The 21,751-nt window shown below is 39.8% G+C and overlaps 1 protein-coding gene across 3 annotated transcripts in view; it reads right to left on the bottom strand.

The window, feature by feature from the left end:
* The window catches only part of DOCK1 (dedicator of cytokinesis 1), a 259,267-nt gene that overhangs the window by 113,799 nt on the left and 123,717 nt on the right, over positions 1–21,751 (bottom strand). For all 3 annotated transcript variants that reach the window (XM_038180995.2, XM_038180993.2, XM_038180994.2), the window contains exons 28-29: positions 9,454–9,555; positions 2,763–2,857 (exon numbers count right to left, since the gene is read on the bottom strand). In XM_038180995.2, the coding sequence (XP_038036923.1) occupies positions 2,763–2,857; positions 9,454–9,555 (197 nt within the window). The remainder of the gene's footprint in view (positions 1–2,762; positions 2,858–9,453; positions 9,556–21,751) is intronic.

The following is a 21,751-nucleotide window of genomic DNA, read 5'->3' as shown; positions in this document are numbered from 1 at the left end:
TGTCACTTTGGAAGGGCTCTTCTCTCCCCCTCCAAAAACTCACGCTGCACGGCACCCGATGAACCCCCGCCTGAGCATCACACACCAAACAATGCCACCTGGAACATCCTGGGGGCAAACCACAGGTCTGCAGCCTTACATGAGATCAAAACCTTTGTCTCCTGATTAACAAATTGTTTTGCTGGAGCATGGGTGCTGTTTCAAATTAGATTAGAGGCCTGTACGTAGAATTAAGTGACACATCTAAAAACAAAAATGTAACAATTATCTCATTAGATATGAAGGTTTCTGTGTTCATTTCAGATAGGAGGTAATGTGGCATGACTACCTGTGTTGCTGAAGCAAAGGTCTGCAGAGCCTTGGAGGCAACCCTGGACATGGCCCAGCACCGCCTGGGACGGGATGGGATGGATGCAGCACTGAGGTCTGGAAGCACCGCACCACAGGCGTAGAACAAAGCAGGATGAGAGTATTTATGTGACTGGGTGCACATATATTTCTGCACACAAGAGTCCTGTTAGGAAATAAGGCTGAGCAAAGCGTAGTACTACATGATAAGGTGTCCCTTAGAAGGTGCAGCCGCTGCCTTCCCTCTTCTCTCCATGCCCACAGAAAGGGCCCCGAGGTCTGACTTCCACATGAGACCAGTCCTGTTCCCTTTGTTTTCTGCTCCCAGATGTACCTCACACAGAGAAACAACCGAGCTCAAAAACATTCTCGATATAATTAAAAATTAGTTCACTTCGTTTGGCTTGTGTCACAGCAATAATTTGCAGAGGTGTTTTGTCAGAGGGACACGGAACGGCGCGCTCCGAGCCAGTTCTACTTAGAGGAGCTTTAAAAAGACAGAACTTGGTCTTAATTTTTTCTCTTTTCCTTCAATAAAAGTTTATAGGTGTGAAAATAAATGGAGCAGATGGACAAAAAGGTATTTTACAACGCCGCTTCCTGTTTTTGGAAACCACATTAACTTCAACAGGAAAAATGAAAAGCACTCAAATCAATTCAGAAGCATTTACCAAATGAGCTGGTGTAATGAAAATGAACTTGTAAATTAGAGATGAACAACCCCCTTAGCACTGCTGCAGATATTCATCAACACCAGAAAGCCTTGAAGAAAATGAAAAACAAACCAAACAAAACCCCAAATACCCTTTAAATGCTACTCAAACATTATATGGGTACTGCAGTTACCCAGGAAGAGAGGAAGAGCCGAAGATTATCACAGCACATCCTGCTTCTGCTTTTCCAGGACTCGCTGTTCAGCTCGGCAAAAAGACCAGACGGTACTCGAAGGATCAGGAAATCAAAGCCCCAAGCCTAACTGAGGGCATCACATGAGTGTTACTCCAAATTTTCCAAGGGAGAAGCTGCCTGCTAAGGATCCCTTTGCGCTTTAAAGGAAAAACGTGGGGGAGAGAAACGCTCTTTCTATACCTTTGCTTATACATTTCTCTGACTGGAATTCCACAGTTTTAAAACAAACAATTGAGATCCGAACTGTGCCCAAATGAACCCTAAGAAGTTATTTGGCAATACCGTGCAGGTAATTTGAGGAATACCCGCCTCCATCAGATCTGGGGAAAGAGCCACCGCCCCAGTTCAGACCACCGTGTGCCTGGTTTGCTGGCACTGGTGTCCAAGCACAGACCTTGCTGCTCATGTTTCAACCTCCCCCAGAACTAAGTAGAGCACAGAGGTGCTCTCCTTCCTGAAGGGATGCCAGATAACATATGCTGCGAGGGTTTCCAAAGCACCTGCAACAAAATCCTCCAGATAGTTGGAGTTCTTGAAGCAAAACTGCTTTCAAAATTTTTTTTTTTAAATAAGAAAGAAACCCAAAGGGCTTCAGATCTTCCTCATCAAGCAATCTCAAAGGGTTCTTGGCTCTAAAACAGCAGGTGCTTTGCGAGCTACAGCCGCACAGGAGCGTGCATCCACAGCCCATGGATGTGATTCAAAAGATGGCTACATCCACCTCACGTTTACTAGGAGTGGATTTTATTAGGTGGTTAAGACAACTTCAGAAGCTGGGATTAAAATTATGGTGAATTTTTATAACGAAAGTAGGAAATGTAGTACAGGATTTTATGTAGGTAAACACTGGCAACTTTATAGCCCCGGTAGCTACCAGTGAGCACATCAGAGATTTCTCCAGGCAACTAGTAAATAAAATGTTTTTCCTTATACTTTCATCACAGCACACATTAAAGCATTTGACGCTCTTAATGAATGTCACAAACATAAAATATTACATAAAGGCGTGTTCAATAATGACAATGCTGCAATTATGAGCAAAAAAACAGGGATTAGAAATATTTACAGCTTGTCTCTTCATTACCAGGCTGATGGAATCTGGGTATAAATGCCCTTTCAGTTCTGTCTTGTTAATACCACTGAAAACATCTGAGAATATAACTCCGTGTCAGCATACAGTAACCACTAGTTTTTGAGGTCATATGCGAAACATTATTTTATTTTATTTTATTATTTTTATGTGTAGTTCCCTACTGAATCTGCAGCCTCTTCCAAAATTTTGGCTCTCTGAATGACGCCACCCTTAATTTGGGGAGCCCCAAACCAGGCCCTTAAAGCATCCTCCTGAAAAGGCAATTTTTAAATAATTATTTGCATCCCAGAAGGAAACGAAAAAACCCTAGCTGCTGCATTGTGTTTTACTGTTTCCAAGCAACACTGTTGTTTCAGATCAAACGTGAAACAGCCATCTCAGTCAGCCACAGAGCTTTTCCCTCTGTACTTACTTATTCTGCATCATGTTCATTATAACCCAGTCGAAGGGATAGACGTTCTTCCCAATGAGATTCTTGAACATGATGAATGTTTCCATCAGAAAATCCTAAAACAAGAGAAAATATTTGGAAAAGACTCCTCTTACAGATCAAAAAAAACACACAAGTGATAGTGTCAGTTATTAATGACTAGATTCAAGAGGTGCTTTATTGTTCTGCTTCATAAAAAAAGCCATTATTCATATAAAATAAATTTTACTAAGTCATATTTCTATACGATGTATATAAATTCTGCAATGATTCCGTTTAAGCTTTTCAGAAATGGTATTAATGGCAATCCTACATCGTGAAGGACTCACTGTATTACTCAGGAAGAAGCTATGAAAAGGAAGCTTTTGCTGAAAAAATGTTTTCTTTTCTATACTGTAGGTGCATGCGCTGAGTCTCTCTCTGTGCACGCAGACTGTATTTCAGCACACACGTAGCAACACATGCCTGGCATATACTTGACCTTTTTGGAGGTAAAAATAGTTAAAAACATACGTAAAAAGCTAAAAAGAGTAAGGCGTTAATTTTAATCTTATAATTAGAGTGAAAATACTTCCTGGCACCAGTTGCTGAGTTTTCCTTCTCTTCAAGTACATCCTGCTGAAATTTTCCCTTGCTGAAAACAAAATTATGTTTTGTTTTGTTTTGTTTTTAAGCCACAGCTCGGAAATGTATTCAGGTGAGTGTTGTGTTACCCACGACCTCGAGTAGCTGGTAACACTGCTTCTGGTTTGGCCATCAAGAAGCTACGAGAGACTTTCTCCCTAAAGGGAACAGCAGTAATTGCTTCTGCAAGTGAAAATCTGACCCAGAACAAAGTTAATTTAGTAGCACAAACCAATTTATTTCTACCCAGATATAAACAAACATCTCTTTGGAACAGAAACCTGATGTACTTTACAATGTAAATCATCTTCTACAATTTGGGAATCTATAATTGCTATCTAACAATTTAAGTGATATCAAATGTCCACAGTAAGATAGAGAGAGGGGAAAAAAAAGGAGTTTAATGCAAGCAGTCCTTGATTCACTTCACGCAGAGATAAAAATGAACTTTTATTCTCGTCCAAGGTTAAAATACTTTTCCTTTGCTACAGCTCCTCGGTAACTGTATTAATATTGTCTATCTTTTAAAATGTCAAATGTCTACAAAAAAAAATAAAAAATTACATTCAGTGGGCTTCAAACTAAGGCTGTTTTTTTATGTAACCTTTTCAGTGAGAAACAAATAAGAAGTTACTGCTCTTACACAGGTTTCTTCATGTGCAAGAGCCAGCGTCTTTGCTAGATATTATCTTATGACTCGTTGTTCTTTTAAAACATTTTTCCTGGCTTGAAATTCATCATTGGTGTGAAACAGGGAGATGCAGAGACCCTGAGGGCACAACACTGGGATCAGGAAGGGATGTGAAGCTCCTGGCTGCTCGGCCGGGCCCTGTGCATGGCGCAGGGTTTGCTGTGGGGCCTCACAAGCACCTGCCCAGGACCAGGCCAAAGAGGGCCAACAGCATCCACAAGGCATGTTTTCCCCCCAAATCTACGACATTACTTCAGTAAACTGACGTGTTCTTTCACCAAAACCACTCCCAACACAACAACATCAAAAAAGATGTTTTGACATTAACAGAACTGAGGTGAAATTTCCAAGTGCTTGTGGTTAATGAGACGTTACCGGTGCGTAAGGCACAGCTCGGCCCGGACACACATGGCTCAGGAGAATGTGTCTTCGTTTAGCAGATCAAACTGCATATTTTGCTGCTCATTTTTCACGAGTTTGGTGAGAGAGTTACATAATTCCTAATAATCACCTTGCATATTTTGCTGCCCAAGTACTGCTTGGTATTTATATCAGGTGCCTGCTCCCTTCCTGCGCTGGGGGTGCTTCACAGCTCAGCAACCCAACGCTTCTGTGGAAGTGGCACCATAGGAAGGGTCATCACCTATCCAAGAGAGATCTGGCTTTTTTTCCTGCTATTTTGTGACTACAGACGCATACTCTCTTGGTTTCCTGCAGCAAACCCCACCACTACTTCATTTGCTGCTGGTTTTGGCTGTTGAACCTCTGCATAATTTGCTGATCAAGCTGCATGTGACACCGGATGAGTTTTCCTTTTTTTTTTTTGGATGATTCCTATTTGTCACTGACCTTAAATGTTGTCCTACACGGGGCTGAGCTGCTTTGCTGATTCAGCCCTACATTTTTATCTACTGATATTCGCATTTTAATAGTCCTACTTTCACCCAGGTACTTTAAGTAATGCACTGTAGTAACTAATGTAATTATTCATCAGCTAAACAGCTTCTGACGCTTACCTGTATTTCATGTACTCTCAATCCTATGCTCTTTTTAATTCTATTTTTCATATAAAAAAGTAAATGGTTTATATGGGATAACTCCTTAATAAGAGCAAAATCCAGCTTTTGCATGGGGAGTGGGAATGGACGGGGGAGCTACCAGTCCATGCTGTGTTGCTGTACAGCCTGTTTATTTTCAGTATACCTAGAATCAGAACAAATTATCCTGAACATTTGAAAGATGATTGAAAAAATGTACTAAAGGAACAAGGGAACTCCTGATGTCTTGCCAACTGCTGATACAGATACTGTTCACTGTCCCAAGGCAGCAGAATTCACAATAGATGGGATCCCTTCACAATTCCCATCCAGTTACAGAAAGAAACCAGAGCAGGCTCAGCCTTGTAACAGGGTAGGATGTGACAGAGGCTTTTTGGCTGAACCCCCACTGAGATCCATCACAGAGGCAGCCCCCAGACAGGCAGCTCTCCAACCCCACGCAGGGGTCCCACCACCATGGGAACTCCAAGTCCTACGCTCACACCACAACTCGAAGTCCTAAGGGATTTTAAGGGGAAGGATGGAGGTATACCAGATGGTGATCCTAAATATTATATGGAGCTCATCTTCCTACTCACTTCACTGACCCCAGGACAAAATCTCAAATGCCTTTAGGAGGAATATTTCTTAAAATATTCAACGGAGCAAAACATTAGACTTTCTTTTTGTCAACTAATGTCACAAATTCCTCAAACAACTGAATCTGAAGTCTACCAAGTAAAAAAAGGAAGTGAAATCAGTTAGCTCCAGAAATAACCCCACTGATCGTGGATGAGGTTTCATCTCAGGATGATAGCAGGCTTGACAATAACAAATTCCTCTTTGAAAAGAAACACCTTAATCTGAAAAGCTTCTAAAATTGAACCTAAACAGTATATTCTACAGGGAGAGATAAGACTGGTTTTATCACATTCTAGCTCATCTCTTCTAACATTTTAAGGCCAAGAAAGACCATTATAATAATCTAAAACTGACACCTACCTAACACAGGCCATAAAGTTTCATCTAGCAGTTCCAGCACCGAGCTTATAACTTCTGGTTAAGCATGAGCACATGCTGAAGAAAGATATAAGGGTTTCAAATGGTGAGGAAGCAACCACAGCTTCACTTAAGTTCATCATTTAAAATGAAAAAAAAAATGAAGAAAACGCTGTGTGTTTGTTTGAATATATTTAGTTTCAGTTTTAAATCACTACTTATGCCTTTGTGGTAAGACGAAATACTCTGTAATAGGAGAGGCAGGTACCAGCTCTGTATGTAGGGACTTTGGGTTCGAATGAAATCAGTTTGGATCTAAACTCTCAAGAGAGGCAAAGAGCACTAGCAGAAGGCTCAAAAATGACAGGACTAAAAAGAAATGGGGAAAAAAAAGCATAAAAAGTTAAAACTAAGAAGGAGAGAAGGGCCTGCTTTCCACCCAAAGCACATGATATCAGGTAATATATACATATAGTTCAGTAGCATCCCACCACTGAAGACAGACAGAAAACAAAAGCGTTAAGAGGAACATGGGAAAATCTGAACCACAGCACCAATAGAGGTAAGGGAGGCAATGCTCCTGGGAGAGCTAGTAAACCCTCCTGTACTGAACAAGATGTAGGCTTTGAATTAACACTGAAATCCCATATAAGAATAAATACTTAAGAGAACTGTAACTCCCTTTTTGCTACTCACTGAAAAGGTTATCTATCTTTTTTCATACAGAGAAATTGGGTTGTATCTTCATCGTTTTGTCCTACATGATGAGTGAATGGGGGTGAGGTTTTTTTTGTGTAAAAAAGGTAGTTTATTCACTGAGGTTTCCTTTTCTCACAAAATTTACAATGTATTGTCATTACACATCTGCCCTTCATTTATATTATTTACATTTTAAAGTCAATTTAAGATATTATTACTTACCACTAGCACACTACCTATTCGGTGTTTCACCAGCTTACTGCATACTTTAGTTTCCACTAACGTGCATCATCATTTAATCAACAGTCTCATTAAAACATTTAAAAGACACATTTCAAGAAAAGGTACAAGAACTATTACACCAACTGACTAAGCTTGGATTAGCATATCTGCTCCTACAAACCACAGTCAGGTGGTGTAACAAGCAGAAAATAAGCAATCAAACAGCATATATGCTGATGGAAAATAAGATTTTAATAATATGGAATAAGCCCATCCACAAAACCCAAGAACACGCAGAACAGGATGAATATACAGGGAGTAAGGACAAAGGAAAAAAGTGATTCATCATGTATCCCAAAGCACTGCATAGCATATAAATCACTCTCTTAAAACAAGCAATTATAAATAGATCACTTGCCAAACTTCAAATGCATAAATACTCTCTTGTTTTCACCAAGAAAGATCTGACCCTAGAGAATCACCTCAGACAATTTACAAAAAAGTGACTTTTAAATAAACACTTTTAATTCCGTTAGAATAATCACAATTTCCTAACCAATTTTCTTTCTCTGCATTTTATCATTACGAGGTTAGAGAGCAAACTGCTTTTACCTTTTCCTTATAAAACCCTGTAATCAGTTCGCCTTTTCCAGAGCTATGTGGCTTGAACCACTTTAAAACTACAAAAATATTTGCCTTCATTAACCAGGAGTGTTAACTCATGCCTTTTTTACAAATAAAAACATAATTTCACTGAACTAGATACATCTAGCTAGGGAATGCTTCGCTGTTAGAGAACAAGTCTTATGAGGAGAAGCTGAGGGAGCTGGAGTTGGTTAGCCCAGAGAAAACGAGGCTCTGGGGAGAACTTTTCACCCTCTACAATTACCTTAAAGGAGGCTATAGCGAGGTGGGGATTGGGCTCTTCTCCCAAGCACCAAGTGATAAGATGAGGGGAAAAGGCCTCAAGTCACACCAGGAGAGGTTTGTGTTGGATATTAGGAAAAATGTCTTTACTAAATGGGCTGTGCAGCACTGGAATAAGCTGCCCGGGGAAGTGGTTGAGTTGCCATCCCAGGAGGTCTTCAAGAAACGTGTATATTTAGGACTTAGAAGTAAGGTCTAGTGTTGGACATTAGTACTAGGTTAAAGGTTGGACTGGGTGATCTTAGAGGTCTTTTCAAACCTGAATTATTCTATGATTATTACTGGAAAACCAAGTGGGGGAAAAAAATTATCCAAGGACGTGCTTAAAGAAGCCACAGCAGACTAACTGGGAAGCAACCATTTAATATCATGATGTTCTTCTATAGGTCTTTGCAGTTGGACTTTGTCTTCATTCTCCTGAATCTTCAGCTCTGTACTTCACTCTTCTACATCAGATACAAATACATTGAGCAACAGAGGCTCTAGCACCTGATCTGAAAATTGGCACCAGGCAAAGAGCTCTAGTCTTGCAGAACAGAAGCAGAGGTAAGGAGAACAAAAATTAAAGGCAATAAGGAAAACTGGAAAGTCCAAACAAAGAAATTACACAAACAGAAGACCATGGGTTTTGTACCGTTGGGTACAGAAGGAAGAAGGCAATCTAAATGAAGGCCACCCTGAAGATTAAAGCAGAGATGAAAGCTGCCTGAAGTGCCGAACAGAATCCCCTGCAGCAGAGTGGGCAATGTAATACTGCTGATCAGACTTCAGGTCATCTGCTAATTGATGGATCTCAGCCAACAAGTTTGGTCACTACTTTGCAGCATGCACTTGCCATATGGCAATGATAGTTTCAGGTCATTAGAGAGTTATCTCCTTAGCTATAAACTCTCTTCTATTATGCTCTAATTAAGTTGTGTTGTAGGATTAGTTAGACTACTGAACGACCACGAGAAGACAAATTTCAATTATTATTGCTTATTTAACAACTGAGGGCATCTTTAAGGTTAAAATGCTTTGTATAAATTTTAAAGCTAGCAGGTCTGCAAGTAAAAGCTATTTAAACAAATGAAGAAAATTGGGACATCTGGGAGATTTAATGCTAGAAGTTCTTTTCCTCAAGAAAGCTTTTTTTTTTCCCCCGCTCTCCTTAAACAAAACAGATTTTTAGTAATGACTTGGAATTACTATTTCCTAATACTTTCTTTTAATTACCTTACATCTAATGTCTCAGAGCTTGCGTTGAAAATATTGAACAGCTCCAGAGATGAGCTGCATTTCTGTGTGCGGCAGGAAGGTTAATTTGGTCCTTTGCAAATTCAGAAAATGTCACAGTGCTTTATTAATTATTTTTAGATTACATTTGTAACTTTAAACATTTTGTCCACACTTCATAAGTATATTTAAAAAACGGGAAAGAAATACAAACACAAACTAAGCTGTCTTGTGGAGAGATAAAAGATGTTACACTTACCACAACATCTGACCTCATCTTTCCAAAAGTCTTGATTAAATGAGCGTAGTGATAGTCCTCCATTTGCCTTAGAATGGCAGTCATGCAGGCAACAAAACTTCCCTACCAAAGACAAAAATATAAACAGGTCAAGGATTTAAGATAGGGCAACATAATACTTGCTGTCAAAACATGCTAGAGAGCTCCATGTAAGAAAGTCAATAGACTTCTATTGTTTAAATTCATCGATATGCAAAATTATGTCAAGAAAACAAAAAAAAAATCTTGAAAAGTTTCGATATCCAATTTCATAGCTTTATCACCAACTTCACTGAAGATTTTGCAACATATTTTTTCATATAAAAATTGCTCAGGCATTAAAGGCTTTGGAAGGTAATAAACTACTGCTAAAAATATCACACAGTATCAGTATTTGCATTTGGGAAGTCAATACTATGCTCAGGGAAGAAATCTCTTAAAATCATTATACTGAGCATCGCAGCCTAAGCCCGAGTTTAAATTTATTGAGTGGTACTTTCAGATACTGTGATGCTTGAATAAATAAATAAATAAATCATCTAAACCCAGTAAATTCCACGAAAACAGGATAACAAACCTCCCTCTCTCAAACCATGGAAAACATAAGAAGTGACAGAGAAGGTTTAATCTTTCTGGTACATGAAAATATCGGTCAGGACTCAAAAGCATATTATTATGAAAAACCCCTTCTATTGCTACTGGAAGCTCCAACCCCAAAGTAACATTTTTCTGTGCTCATGCTCCTTCTGGGACTATGCTAAAGACGTGTTGACTGGTTCTGGTATTACCATTCACACTTTTTCTGTTATTTAATGAAGAAAAGAAAAAAAAGAGAATTATTCAAAAAAATAAACGATTTTATATGCGGTTTGATGAAACTGTAAATTCACCTTTCTGTGCTGTACTCAAGGTTATTCTATATCATGCATGGCACGACACAACATGCAGTAAATTTCTCTTCTTTCTAAGTACAGCACAGAGTTATTGTTTTTATTGTTTAGCTTTAAGATCTTTATTATTTTCAATTTAAAATATTTATTGCTGCATCAGGCCAAGTAATTGAGACCAAATGCAAGATGACATCAGGTTATCCGTGTGCATTATAAGCCCTCCTATTTACTCTCCAACCCCCAAACTCCACAAATTAAGCACTCCTTCAATACGCTTTTCTCCTACGTAGTGGAGTTTATACCTAAACTCCTACAGAGCTGATCATGTCCAGGCAGGAGCATTCGTTTTATTTTACACTACACAACCGTCTCTGATGAGTTTTTAGGCGTATGCAAATGATGAACCTGAAAGGGAAGGGCCACCTGATCCACTGATCCACTACATCAAGAGAATTTTCTACAAAACTACACCATGAACAGAAGCAGTGGCTGCATAAAAGATAATGGTTACTGCTGTGGAATGTAAATAAGACTGGATCATCTCAAAAGAAAAAGGAAAGGCAAAACAATAATTGCCAAGTCCATGTATAACAGGCACTCTACAGAACAGACACCATGAAGAGCCTGTGCCTGCTGGAAGACTTCCAGTAGCCCACTTTCAGGCCTATTTCCACTCACGATGTCATCAGGCAAAGCGATGCTCCACTGAAATTTAGTCTTTTTTAAACTGGCTACTGAAGCCTGGACTCCAGGTGTAATTCAGTCCATTCTCCAAAGGGCCCTTCTCCAAAGGGCCTGGGGATGGCTCCTAAAGGCTCGGGAGAGCTGAAGGCAGCGTCTGTACCTGATTATGGATGGCCTCTCACTCGATGACTCTGCACTGCCCATTGCTTTGCAAACACGAATGTGCATTTCCTTCACATTACAACACTATCCACGTATTTGCAATCTAGTCCTTTTCACATAAACCACCAGTAAATGTCCAACCTCTGCTTCCTTCCACCTGTGTGGTTCCTATAACCACCTAATAGCTTTGATGAGTGCTGTTTATGTGCCCTTTTGAGGTGTAATTTAAGTTACTAGACTTGGCTGCAACAGCCAAACGACAAATTTCATACCTGAAGAAATCCTTATGGCACCCTTGCATATGAAAAAAGGGAAGCAGGGCACCCGTTAAGCTTTCTGACACATTTTAATGAGCTACACCCATCCATGGATGAGTTTCACTGCCGTTTCCTTCATGCTGGATGGCGACCCTCTCCTCTCCATCAGCTAGCAGTGAGGACCATTGCTTGCAAACCCCAACTCCCCCTTGTGCCAACATCTTGCCAAAGGATCACAACCCTTCTTCTATGACTGTCCCCATAAGCCAGGAAAGATGGCAAGTCACTGGCGAGAGAGCTAATTACATCCGAGTGTCTTCCTAGTAAGCACAGAGAGATTGGAAAGGACACATGAAAGTTTAATGTCTCCTAGTTCAACACACGACGTCTACCGAACGCGTGGAAATGAAAATATGAAAGGTTGCTGAAAACCCTGACTGTTTGCTGGAGAAAAACAAATACGGAAATATAAACAAGGTTAGAATTGCACATGAAGCACAAATGTGAGGAAATTCTGTAGCACAATTAAATGGTAGTTTAAAACAGAAAAAAATATATATATAAAAATTACAATAACAACTACAGAAACCTGTCTAATACTGTAACGTCAGCTTAAGCTGAGCCCCCAGACTGATTCCTACCTGAATGTTTAGGATCCTTGACATGTTAATCAACATTATTTTTCATTTCCCTGCATAAAACAATGCACCGTTCCCATCTTCTTAGTATTACCTTGATAACAAAAACCTTTTCTTTCTTTAATATCATATTGTCCCCTTACACCTCCGTTGCACTCCATACACACCTCTCCCCTCCAAAATTCATCTTCAGATCCCCACCTGCTAAAATGTGATTAAGGCCCTGCTGGTTAGGAAAATCTGTTTAATATTACAAAAAGTATACTACCAGTCTTCTGCTTGCTTTTCATAATTGTCTTTGCACTTTGAGGTATCATTTGCAGCCAGCATGCTCTTAATTACAACACTAATAAAAATTTGTAATTATTTATAGGCAATATTTGTATTGTAGGTATTTTAATATGGCCTATTAACTATTTAGCATTAGCTAACAACAGTATTAAATTTTAATCTTTAGTTGATTTTTAGTCTTTAGTTGGATTCAGAGACCGTTGTTGTCTTCTGCCACTCCAAGCAATACAAAGAAGAAAAAAAAAAGGAGAAAAAAAAAACTAATTGTCTAAAAAAAATCAATTTCAATTTTAACTTTAGGAGCAATTGCAAACCTACATTTATACAACAAGTACTGCAAGGGCAACATAGGGGCCTGCCATTGCCCCGTGCAATTATTAGCTATTTATTCATTGAAATAGTGTCAAGGCTTATTCTGAAAACCCTTTCGCATCCTTCCTTACTAGCAAAGAGTAGAAACAAACACTGGAAATGAAGTATTCGAGAAGAAGAAAAAAAGAAAAAAACAATAACAACAACAAAATCAACCACAGAAGCTGATTCTTCTTCAGAAACAATGCATTATTATTCAGACAACACGTTGTATATAAAATGACAGTGTAATTCTGAAATGTAAACTTATTTCTAGTTCCTCTAAAATACAATTCCGAATGAAAAGTTGAAGATGCTCGCGAATGCTCAAAAAGTACTTATTTTCTTAAATTATCTTTATAATAAAATAACAAACGTTTCAGAGGGCCCTTTATTAGACATGGATAGGGAAATTTTAATATAAAATAATCCCCTCAAGTAATAGTAACGCTGAAGATTTTCAGAACGAGGAGAATTCCTTGCCATGGAGACAACATGTGCCAATGCTTCTTTCCAATGGGGTAAAACATATGATTTTAAATAGCCTTGTACGTGTTCTTCCATGGAAATCTCTAAGTTGGAGAGTGGAAGCTCTTTATGTATAGTGAGAAAATCAAAGAGAAATCAAAACTAGTTAAGGGAGGTTTCATTATCACTTCCCCATTACAATGAATCAGAGATCAAATTAAAGAAACATAAGTTAAATTTATATATATATATATATATATATTGCTACTTTTTTCCTTATATGGTTTAAGCAGCTGAAAGAAAAAAAAAAATCCAAGAAGGTTAAACTGAGCTTCTCACTAGGTTTTGGCATTCACAACATTTTCATAGAATTTACTCTGGTGAAAATGCCTGAAACCCCTCACATGCCAGTTTGCAGGGACGTACAAATGAAGTTTTCTCTTTGCTTACACATGCTGTGTATACATGTACATTAACAGTAAGTAAATAAAAAATCAGTGGTTCCCATTTCTAGAGCTGATGAATAAAACTGCCACCACTTCAGGACTCACAAGATAAAAATTTATCTTTTTGTAGCTGAATTTAGCTTTTCAGTGACTCCTGCCAAGACTGGCTGCCACATAAAGCCCCATTATAGTTTCCCACTAACTATAAAACACAACGGGTCTGCAAACAACTCTGGTCACTGAAGTAAAAGACTTTTTTTTTTTTCTTATTGAAAAGATGACACTTTTCCATGGCGGAGGAGTCCCAACCTCGGCAGGGCTCTCGGGGGGAAGCAGCCTGGGCGCTGTGTGTGTGAGAGGCCGCAGAGGAGCTTATTTCTTAAGATACGTTTTTAGTGGGCCAATGCTCTTGAAATTGTTAAAAAATAGACGTTGGGGATGTGAAATAAATGTAACTTGGTTATGTTCTTCAGTTCGTTGCTTCGTGTTTTACCAAGAAGGCCAGTTTGGAAGCCACACAGAAAAGAAAAATACTCTAAACCACCCTAACGATGCACTCGATTGGGAAGGGGGTTATTCTGGAAGGTGTTTTATTTTAAAAGGCTGGTTCAAAGCAACAAGTTTGTGTTCAAAGACATCTGATGTGGGCAGTTCTCCTTGCAGAAAGCCTGGACAAGAGCTACCTCTGCAGCCTCCTGGCACGGCCAGGCTGGCGGCTCCCCATCTCACGGGGCCCCGGCGAGGACGAAACTCAGGCAGCACAAAAAATAACGAAACAACAAACCACCTGTGAAAGCAGAGAGACCTCCTTGGCAAGAACAGCGAAAAGGATCCTCGCAGACCTAAACCTGAACGCAAGACCGCGATAATTTAACTGGAATTCATTTTGCGAGAGGCGTATTTATGGGACTCTTGATGATATGCACACTGACAATACACACAAAACCTTCGTAGCTTCAAAGGGCCTGGCGCTAACTCTGGTAGAAGGCGAGCACAAAATTAATGAGATATTTTAACAACACCATTTATCATTTTTTTTTTCTAAGGCTCTTTTTCAAAGAAGTCCATTTTAACCAAAAATGTTTCATTTTAAAAAGCTCTAAAGAGTCTCTGTTAAATAGTATGCCCTTCAATTGAAATCACAGTGCTTAAGATTTCTGAAGGTCAGTCCATTTATTTTTGGTTTCCTAAATGTGATTGCCTTTCCCCACGCTATGTAACGAATTACTTCACTGAAAATCCAGAGAACTGCCCTTAAATCCGTTTCAGGTATTTCGCCTTATGCTGTTATTAATGCTAGTACAACACACAAAAACAGTATTTATGGGTATGGCCAGCATTCAAGTAGGGGAAAAAAAGGAAAAGCCAAAAAAAAATCTGTTTATATGGAATTTAGCACACACGCCACATATAGTACAGGCTGTAACATCTCCGCAAAGTGGTTCTGGGATCTAGAATTACCAATTTTTAATGTAACTATCCTTGTTCCACAGCAGCCAAAGCTGCCCTCGGCCTCGATAACTCAACCAACAGGGGTGTGAAGGCATCTCTCTGGGGACAGGTCGCTTGCCACTTTTGGTCTTTCATGCCAACAGCATCAGGAGCAGGCTCACACACACCAACAGAAGGAGCAGTGATCTCTGGACAGATTTAATGGGGCAGTAAAAAGGTTCCTGACACCAATACAAACCTCAAACAAACTGTCTTCCTCACACCAGTGAGAGCCTTTCATCTTGTTTACTTTAGATTTCCCAGCGCAGAATGATGTTAGGAAGCTAATTTAACTATAATTATTATTATCGCCATCTGAAGTACTCTCCAAGTGAAAGACGTATGTGTTCTAGCACTCGGTGTTAGATAAATGGCAGGGGGAAAAAAAAACACACTGAACTTTCTTGGAAGCAAACTGAAGTCACCAAAAAGCTAAAATAAAACAGAGCTGGAGAACACAGCCCAGATGCAGACACGTGCACAAAAAGCACAGGATCGTGTCCTCTCCGTGCTTCATCCTCAGCATCCTTCATGCTGTGCTGTGGCTGCTCCTGAGTTATGGTTTTAATGACTTTATGCTGTCACAAGGAAAAAAACAAGAATTTCCAGACTCTTTTTGCACTGTAAGCTTATGGATCCCACACCACGAAATTTTACTGATGGCTAAACACTTCTGTAAGCCTCAATGTTAGCTAAAGCAATCAGAATCAATTTTAGTTATCCAAGACGATCAATGCTGAGAGCCATGGAAATAAACTACAATTAGGTTGACCAGATAAAGAAGTTGTGCAAATAAGATAAGATAATTTAAGTTGAAACAGGCATCCTATATTAAAAATTATTACACCACAGAAACATCAGTAATTGAGACAGCCCTACAGGTAGTAGGGATATTGTCCCTGAAGCAAGCAAATCATGCCTCAGTAAGGTATCACCATGACTTATCATGGGAATGCTATGGGAAGCTGTCCTATTACCTTCTCAATGAACCCCCTCTTCATACAAGACAGGTGACCTTGCTTCATCAACAGACTTCTAAAAGAAACAGCCGTTTTTAAGACAAATTATTTCATTTTTGATGCTTCTCATTTGACTGTTGTGATATAAAATATTTAAGATCTGGTTTATTTAGGGGCTTGGAAAGCTTGAGAGAAAGATCAGAAATATATGCAATCAAAATTTAATTGGTAGGAGCACGCAGATTAGATAACCTTGGGTTAGAAAAGGAACTTGCAAGAAGAGGTCCCTGGGGAAGCTTTTGAGTTTCTGAACCAATTTCTGCCTTTGGTTCATATCCACATAAATCATCACGTCATGCCAGTGGGGCTGTCCTGATAGGAAATATTCAGGACAAAACAAACAGTGGGTATGCAGAGGAGGCTTGATGGGGAGGAGGCTTCACGTGGAAGGCAGTCTCTTATGTTGAACTTTGTTCTCATCTTTTGGTTCAGCAGAAGGTGATGTAGTCCTTGCAGACAGGAATTAGGGCAACTCTAATCAACGTTAAAAGAAAGGCAGGGCTCTTTTTCACATTTGTATGGTGGGAAAATGAAAATTTCATTACAGTCAACTCTCATTCCCTCCTCCACAAAAGTAGGAAATCTGTTTTGATAGAGAAAGATAGCTCTGCTGAAGTGGTCTGCTCCTTTATTACTGCTTTTCTAACTAAGTTTAACTTTCTGTGATATTTCACGGTATAGTAGCAAAATTGGTATTATTCATACAAATCCACATGCCATTATGGTGAATAAGAGAAATACAATTTCAGGAGTTTGCATTTTAAGTCAGACTTTCTGTACCAGTATCGACAGACAAGAGGAGCTGAAAAGATGAATATCTAGTAGTAGCAAATGGGGTTTCATGGAAGTGAAATTGCTCTTCTCTGCCTACAGGAGTCTCTCATCTTACCTCCCTCTTCACTCGTAATTTGGCTCTCAAATCGCACCTGCACCTCTCCAGGACAGATGCAAAGACAGGGGCTGGAGGAGCCTGGTTACTGCTAATCCATCTTGCAACTGCCACTCGAAAGCTAGAGTATGATTCACCAGAGGAATGAGAAGAAGCACGATTTCCATTACAGAGCCTCAAAAGCAGAGCACAGAGAGCAGAAGCGATTTACTCAGGGTCTGAGCAGGGCCCTGGTGGAGCTGTGAGCAAAGAGCTGCCGCCCACCGAGCTGCCACCGCCGCACACCCCAGACACACTGGGCCAGCTTCCCCCTGGCAGGAATCCTCTCCTGGACACTTTTCTCTTTATCATTCGTATACGTAGGTTGTCTCTCATGCGGGCAATCTTACTTCATCTATAATTTGTTCAGCTTGTTATATTTTGCAAAACGTGTGCCAAGTTTGCCACCAGCAGAAGCAAAATTCAGAAGTAATTCCTTTTAGACAATGAAAAGCAAGAAGTTCAGATATAAATATTTTCCTACAGGCAGTGCTGGAGGCTGTCTACAGGTATTTACAGAAGCAGCCGTATCTATATTTCATAAGGATTCGCTATCAAATAACAGAGAACAATTTAGCACTTTGCATTTAAGTAAGAGGGGAATCCAAGGAACAAAAGCAGATCAAGGAGGACTGGAGTTAAAGCAGCGAAGGCCTTGTGCAGAACCTGAGGATGGTAACACGAGGTCGCAGCTCCGAGAAAGATACAATTCTTCCCCATGACATTATTAAATTTGAATGTTATTTCTTACTAATCTCAGAGTAAAACAAAATACTTTGGGGGGATTTTTCAGACTACCTTGCTAAAGAATGTACAGCATCAAGAAGCGTAGCAAGTATCAATCTCTAATATACAGTCTAAGCAGAAACAGCTGAACATTAATATTGTGGAAAACTAAATTCACTTCTTTTTTTATTATTTTTTTTATTACTGTTTCAAATGATGACCACAAAGTTCAATATAATACATCCCAGCAGGACACAACTGATGAACAGCTATACATTTCCTCCTGCAGAAAATAATGCACCAAAATCCCAACATCAGTAGGGCTACAGGGCACTATCAGTTTGGTTATGGACAAATTGAGCCTTTTTTTCTGAGCTGGGGTCAATCACTACCTTCAGGAGCACAAAAGCAGGCATTAAACTGCTGGTGGAAACACAGAACATGGGCAAGACATGGGGCACGTGTGGGATCACAACGCCCAAGCTGAGCAATCCCCTACAGACCTGCCCCACTGCCAGGTCTGCACCAAGGCACCTCCGTCTCCCACCAGAGTACAAGGCAGTGTGGAAAATAAGGCAGCATGCAGTAGGTGTCATTAAGAAAATAGCACTTGTTTGGTTACGGGCACTGGGGGTAATACAAGGCGATTTCTGCTTTCCAATCTTCTTGACAATTCTCAGGGTAAACAGTAAATGGGAGCAGGGCTAACTAGTGGATATGAAGGATGAATTCAAAAGGCGTTAAATTGAAATATATTTCATGTATTCTTAATACTTTTTTAAAGAAGAGTATGACAACTGAAGACCTAATCAGCTGGAATAATCAAAATTTAAAAAGCCATTTTTTAAGAAAGCCAAATCACAGAACTGAAGCAAGTAACTGGCCAGCCTAGTGCGTATATCTTTTAGACATAATGAAACCAGGTTACGGCTTCTGCAGGCACACAGATTTGTAGTTATTTTAAATTCATTCCCTCCCCTTCCTTTCCATTTTTGCTTCTCTTCCATTTTCTCTTCCCTTCCCTCTTCTCTTCCAAACCAGGACATCTCGTTTCTCTTTTCTCTCCCATGGAAAAGCCAGGACAGGGGGCACAATTTCCAAACCCGTGAAGGACGGAGCTCAGGCACCCCATCAGGCAGAGGCAGCCAGGCGATGAGCAGTGCTGCCCCCAGAAGAGGAGTTACTCGCTTACAAAGCTCTCCTGGTTCCAGATGAAGCTAATTCAGGTTTCTCAGTGCTTGCAAGCCTACCAAAACCAACCTAAAAACTTCAATGAGAATGCCTTCTGTTCTGAATAACTCAGTATGATTCAAGTGTAAAACATGTTTTGATAATTTTCCTTGTGATATCCAACACGCTCAATATATTCAAGTAATAATAAAGCCTTTTAAAGTGCTGGTTTTCCACCACCAAAATAAATTTCAATTTATAATTGAATTTCATTTTCCTTCCAACATCATCTTGGCATAAATCATAAGGGAAAAAAGTAAATCCCTTCACAAATAAGAAGTCATTTATCATTTTCTAACACGGTAACACTTAAGCACTAAGAATAGGATTAGATGTATATTCGACTATGTAATTGCTTTAATACACAGGCAGTGTGTGCATGTGGCTAACAACAGCAACTTAAGTCTAGAGATCTTTTTTAATTACTTATCCACACCTAAATGAGAACTAATCTCTCTTTGAAAAAGCAATTTAAATTAAATCCAAAACAAGATTAAAATCAGTGACTTAAAGCATTCCAAAGCAAAAGCAACTTCTTGTGTCCGAGGCAGCAGAGCTGCAGCCCCCGGCCTGGCAGCTTGGGAGGGGACGGGGACGGACATGTCCTCTGACAGACTTGCTCTGCCACAGGCCGTGTCCCCTCTCCTTCATACAGAGCTCGGGACAGCACCCCATGGTGCACACGGTTGTTCTGTACTTAAAAAAAATAATAATTCTGCTCAGGGAGAGGTGCTGCTGAAGTGATCGGTCAGGCAGCAGCGCCTCAGGCCCCTCACCGGGCATCATGGCCTGCAGGTGGGAAGGGCTCGTGGCACACAGGAGGCTGAGCAACCAGAGTCGGCAGGAGCTGGCCCTGGCAGAGCAAGGCTTTCTCCCGTTTTCCTCCCAAAATGCCAGCATTACAACTAAGCAGGACCCGTTCTACATTTTGTGAGGCCCAGCTCCCCGCCCAGGCTCATGCCCCATCCTAGCCCTGGAGGCGGAGGGCCACTTGGCCAACACAAAGTATGTTCAAACCTTCGTATATCAGAATATAAAAGTTCAAAGTCTTCGTATATCAGAATATAAAAGAAATATCAAGAAAGAATAAATAAAAACAAAACCAGTGCAGGTGCTGAAGTGAAAGATACATGGAATGAGTTTAGAAATGCTTTCTCCCCTGTCATCTTTGGTGACTATTCAGTCATTTCATTAAAATTTCCTAATATTTACGCACTTTATACTTCCTCTTATGGCTATAGCATGACAACAAAGATGAGGGCAGAAAAAAACATGCATTTTTTTAAAATCACACAATGTAAGCTGTCACAGCTCGATGAAACCAGTGGTGTTACATTAATCTGTGCCATCTGAGCACTCAGCTTGCTTTTTCCCAGGACACAAAGAGCAAAAGAGATGGTAACCAGGCCAAAGATGGGCTGCAAGTTTCTATTTTTAGATCTGTGTCCAAGTCCAGCTCATTTTTTCTTCTTCGTATACACCCATGAGACGCTATTGAAAACGGTGGGTCTGATTCTCAGCGCTGTATGCTTCCCTACACACTCCCCGCTGCCGGTGGAGCTGCTCCGTGTGAACAGCTCTGTCTCCCCGATACAAGCACTAACAAAATTTTAGTCATTAAACCTGCAGAAAAGAAGCTGGAAGTCAGCACTGATGCGCTCATACTAAGGCTACGAGTATGTAGCCTTACAGACTCGTATGTAAGCTCAGATGTTCGACAAAGTGGGAAAAACAACAATGAAATGTGTGGATAAAAGCATCAAGTTTGTAAATGTTTAAGTGGAAAGTTTGAGGACTATCTCCTTAAAATGTACAAAAGCTAGCAAAATGGAGACAACGGAAAACGTCATTTAAAGTAAAGAGGTTCTAAATGGAAGAGTTTCTCTACTGAGACAGAAAATATATTAAAAGTCTGAAGATGCATTCAGCTCATGCACATGTATACAGCTGTCAGGTTCCCAAGTCCATTCAAAGACAAAAATTAGCTTTTGTTTGGAACATTTTTCTCTACACTGAATGTTAAGAAGTCACTTCGTATTACCATACAAATCTCAAGAGATGCATAAAAAGTTAGACACAAATCATACCCTTCCTGCCTTTGTATGCTCAGATCTGTGCAAAATATTGTGTAGCCTCCACTACTTTAAGATAGTACAAGCTTATTTTTTCTTCAGATTTTTAAAAAATAATTCTCAAAGAGTACATTGCAAACAGGATCTGCTAAATTGTCCCACTCAGCATGTACATGTCAAAAAAGGCTTATCTATTGAAAACTCTCCCTTCTCAAATCACAAACTTGCCGACTGCGGTCCTACCAAACCCTGGATTACTTTGGGAGGCCTGAATCATGTTAGCATTTGGATAACAATAATATTTTTAAAGCAGATTAACTAATCTTTTTGCAAGGAACAGTCCTGAAAAAAGAGCCAGATAGGAGAGTGGGAGAGGAAGGACGGCTGCACTGGGGCAGTGCTGTCAGCTTCTTGGAGAGATGTTCGCTCCCATATTTGAATCCCATGGTTTATGCAAACTAACCACAAATAATTATAGGAAACTAGGGTTATTTTTTATTATTTTCTTGAGAAAATGTATTTTTGATACAGGTATAATCACCTTTACCACATCTTTTCCAATACTTAAAGATAACAAAACTTTAACTGAAATATCATACTACCTAAATATACTAGAAACATGAAGAA

Source organism: Anas platyrhynchos, chromosome 6 (assembly GCF_047663525.1).
Source record: "Anas platyrhynchos isolate ZD024472 breed Pekin duck chromosome 6, IASCAAS_PekinDuck_T2T, whole genome shotgun sequence".
NCBI lineage: Eukaryota > Metazoa > Chordata > Aves > Anseriformes > Anatidae > Anas > Anas platyrhynchos.
Note: the sequence above shows the minus strand (reverse complement) of the source record. Positions and strands in the feature narration are given on the sequence as shown.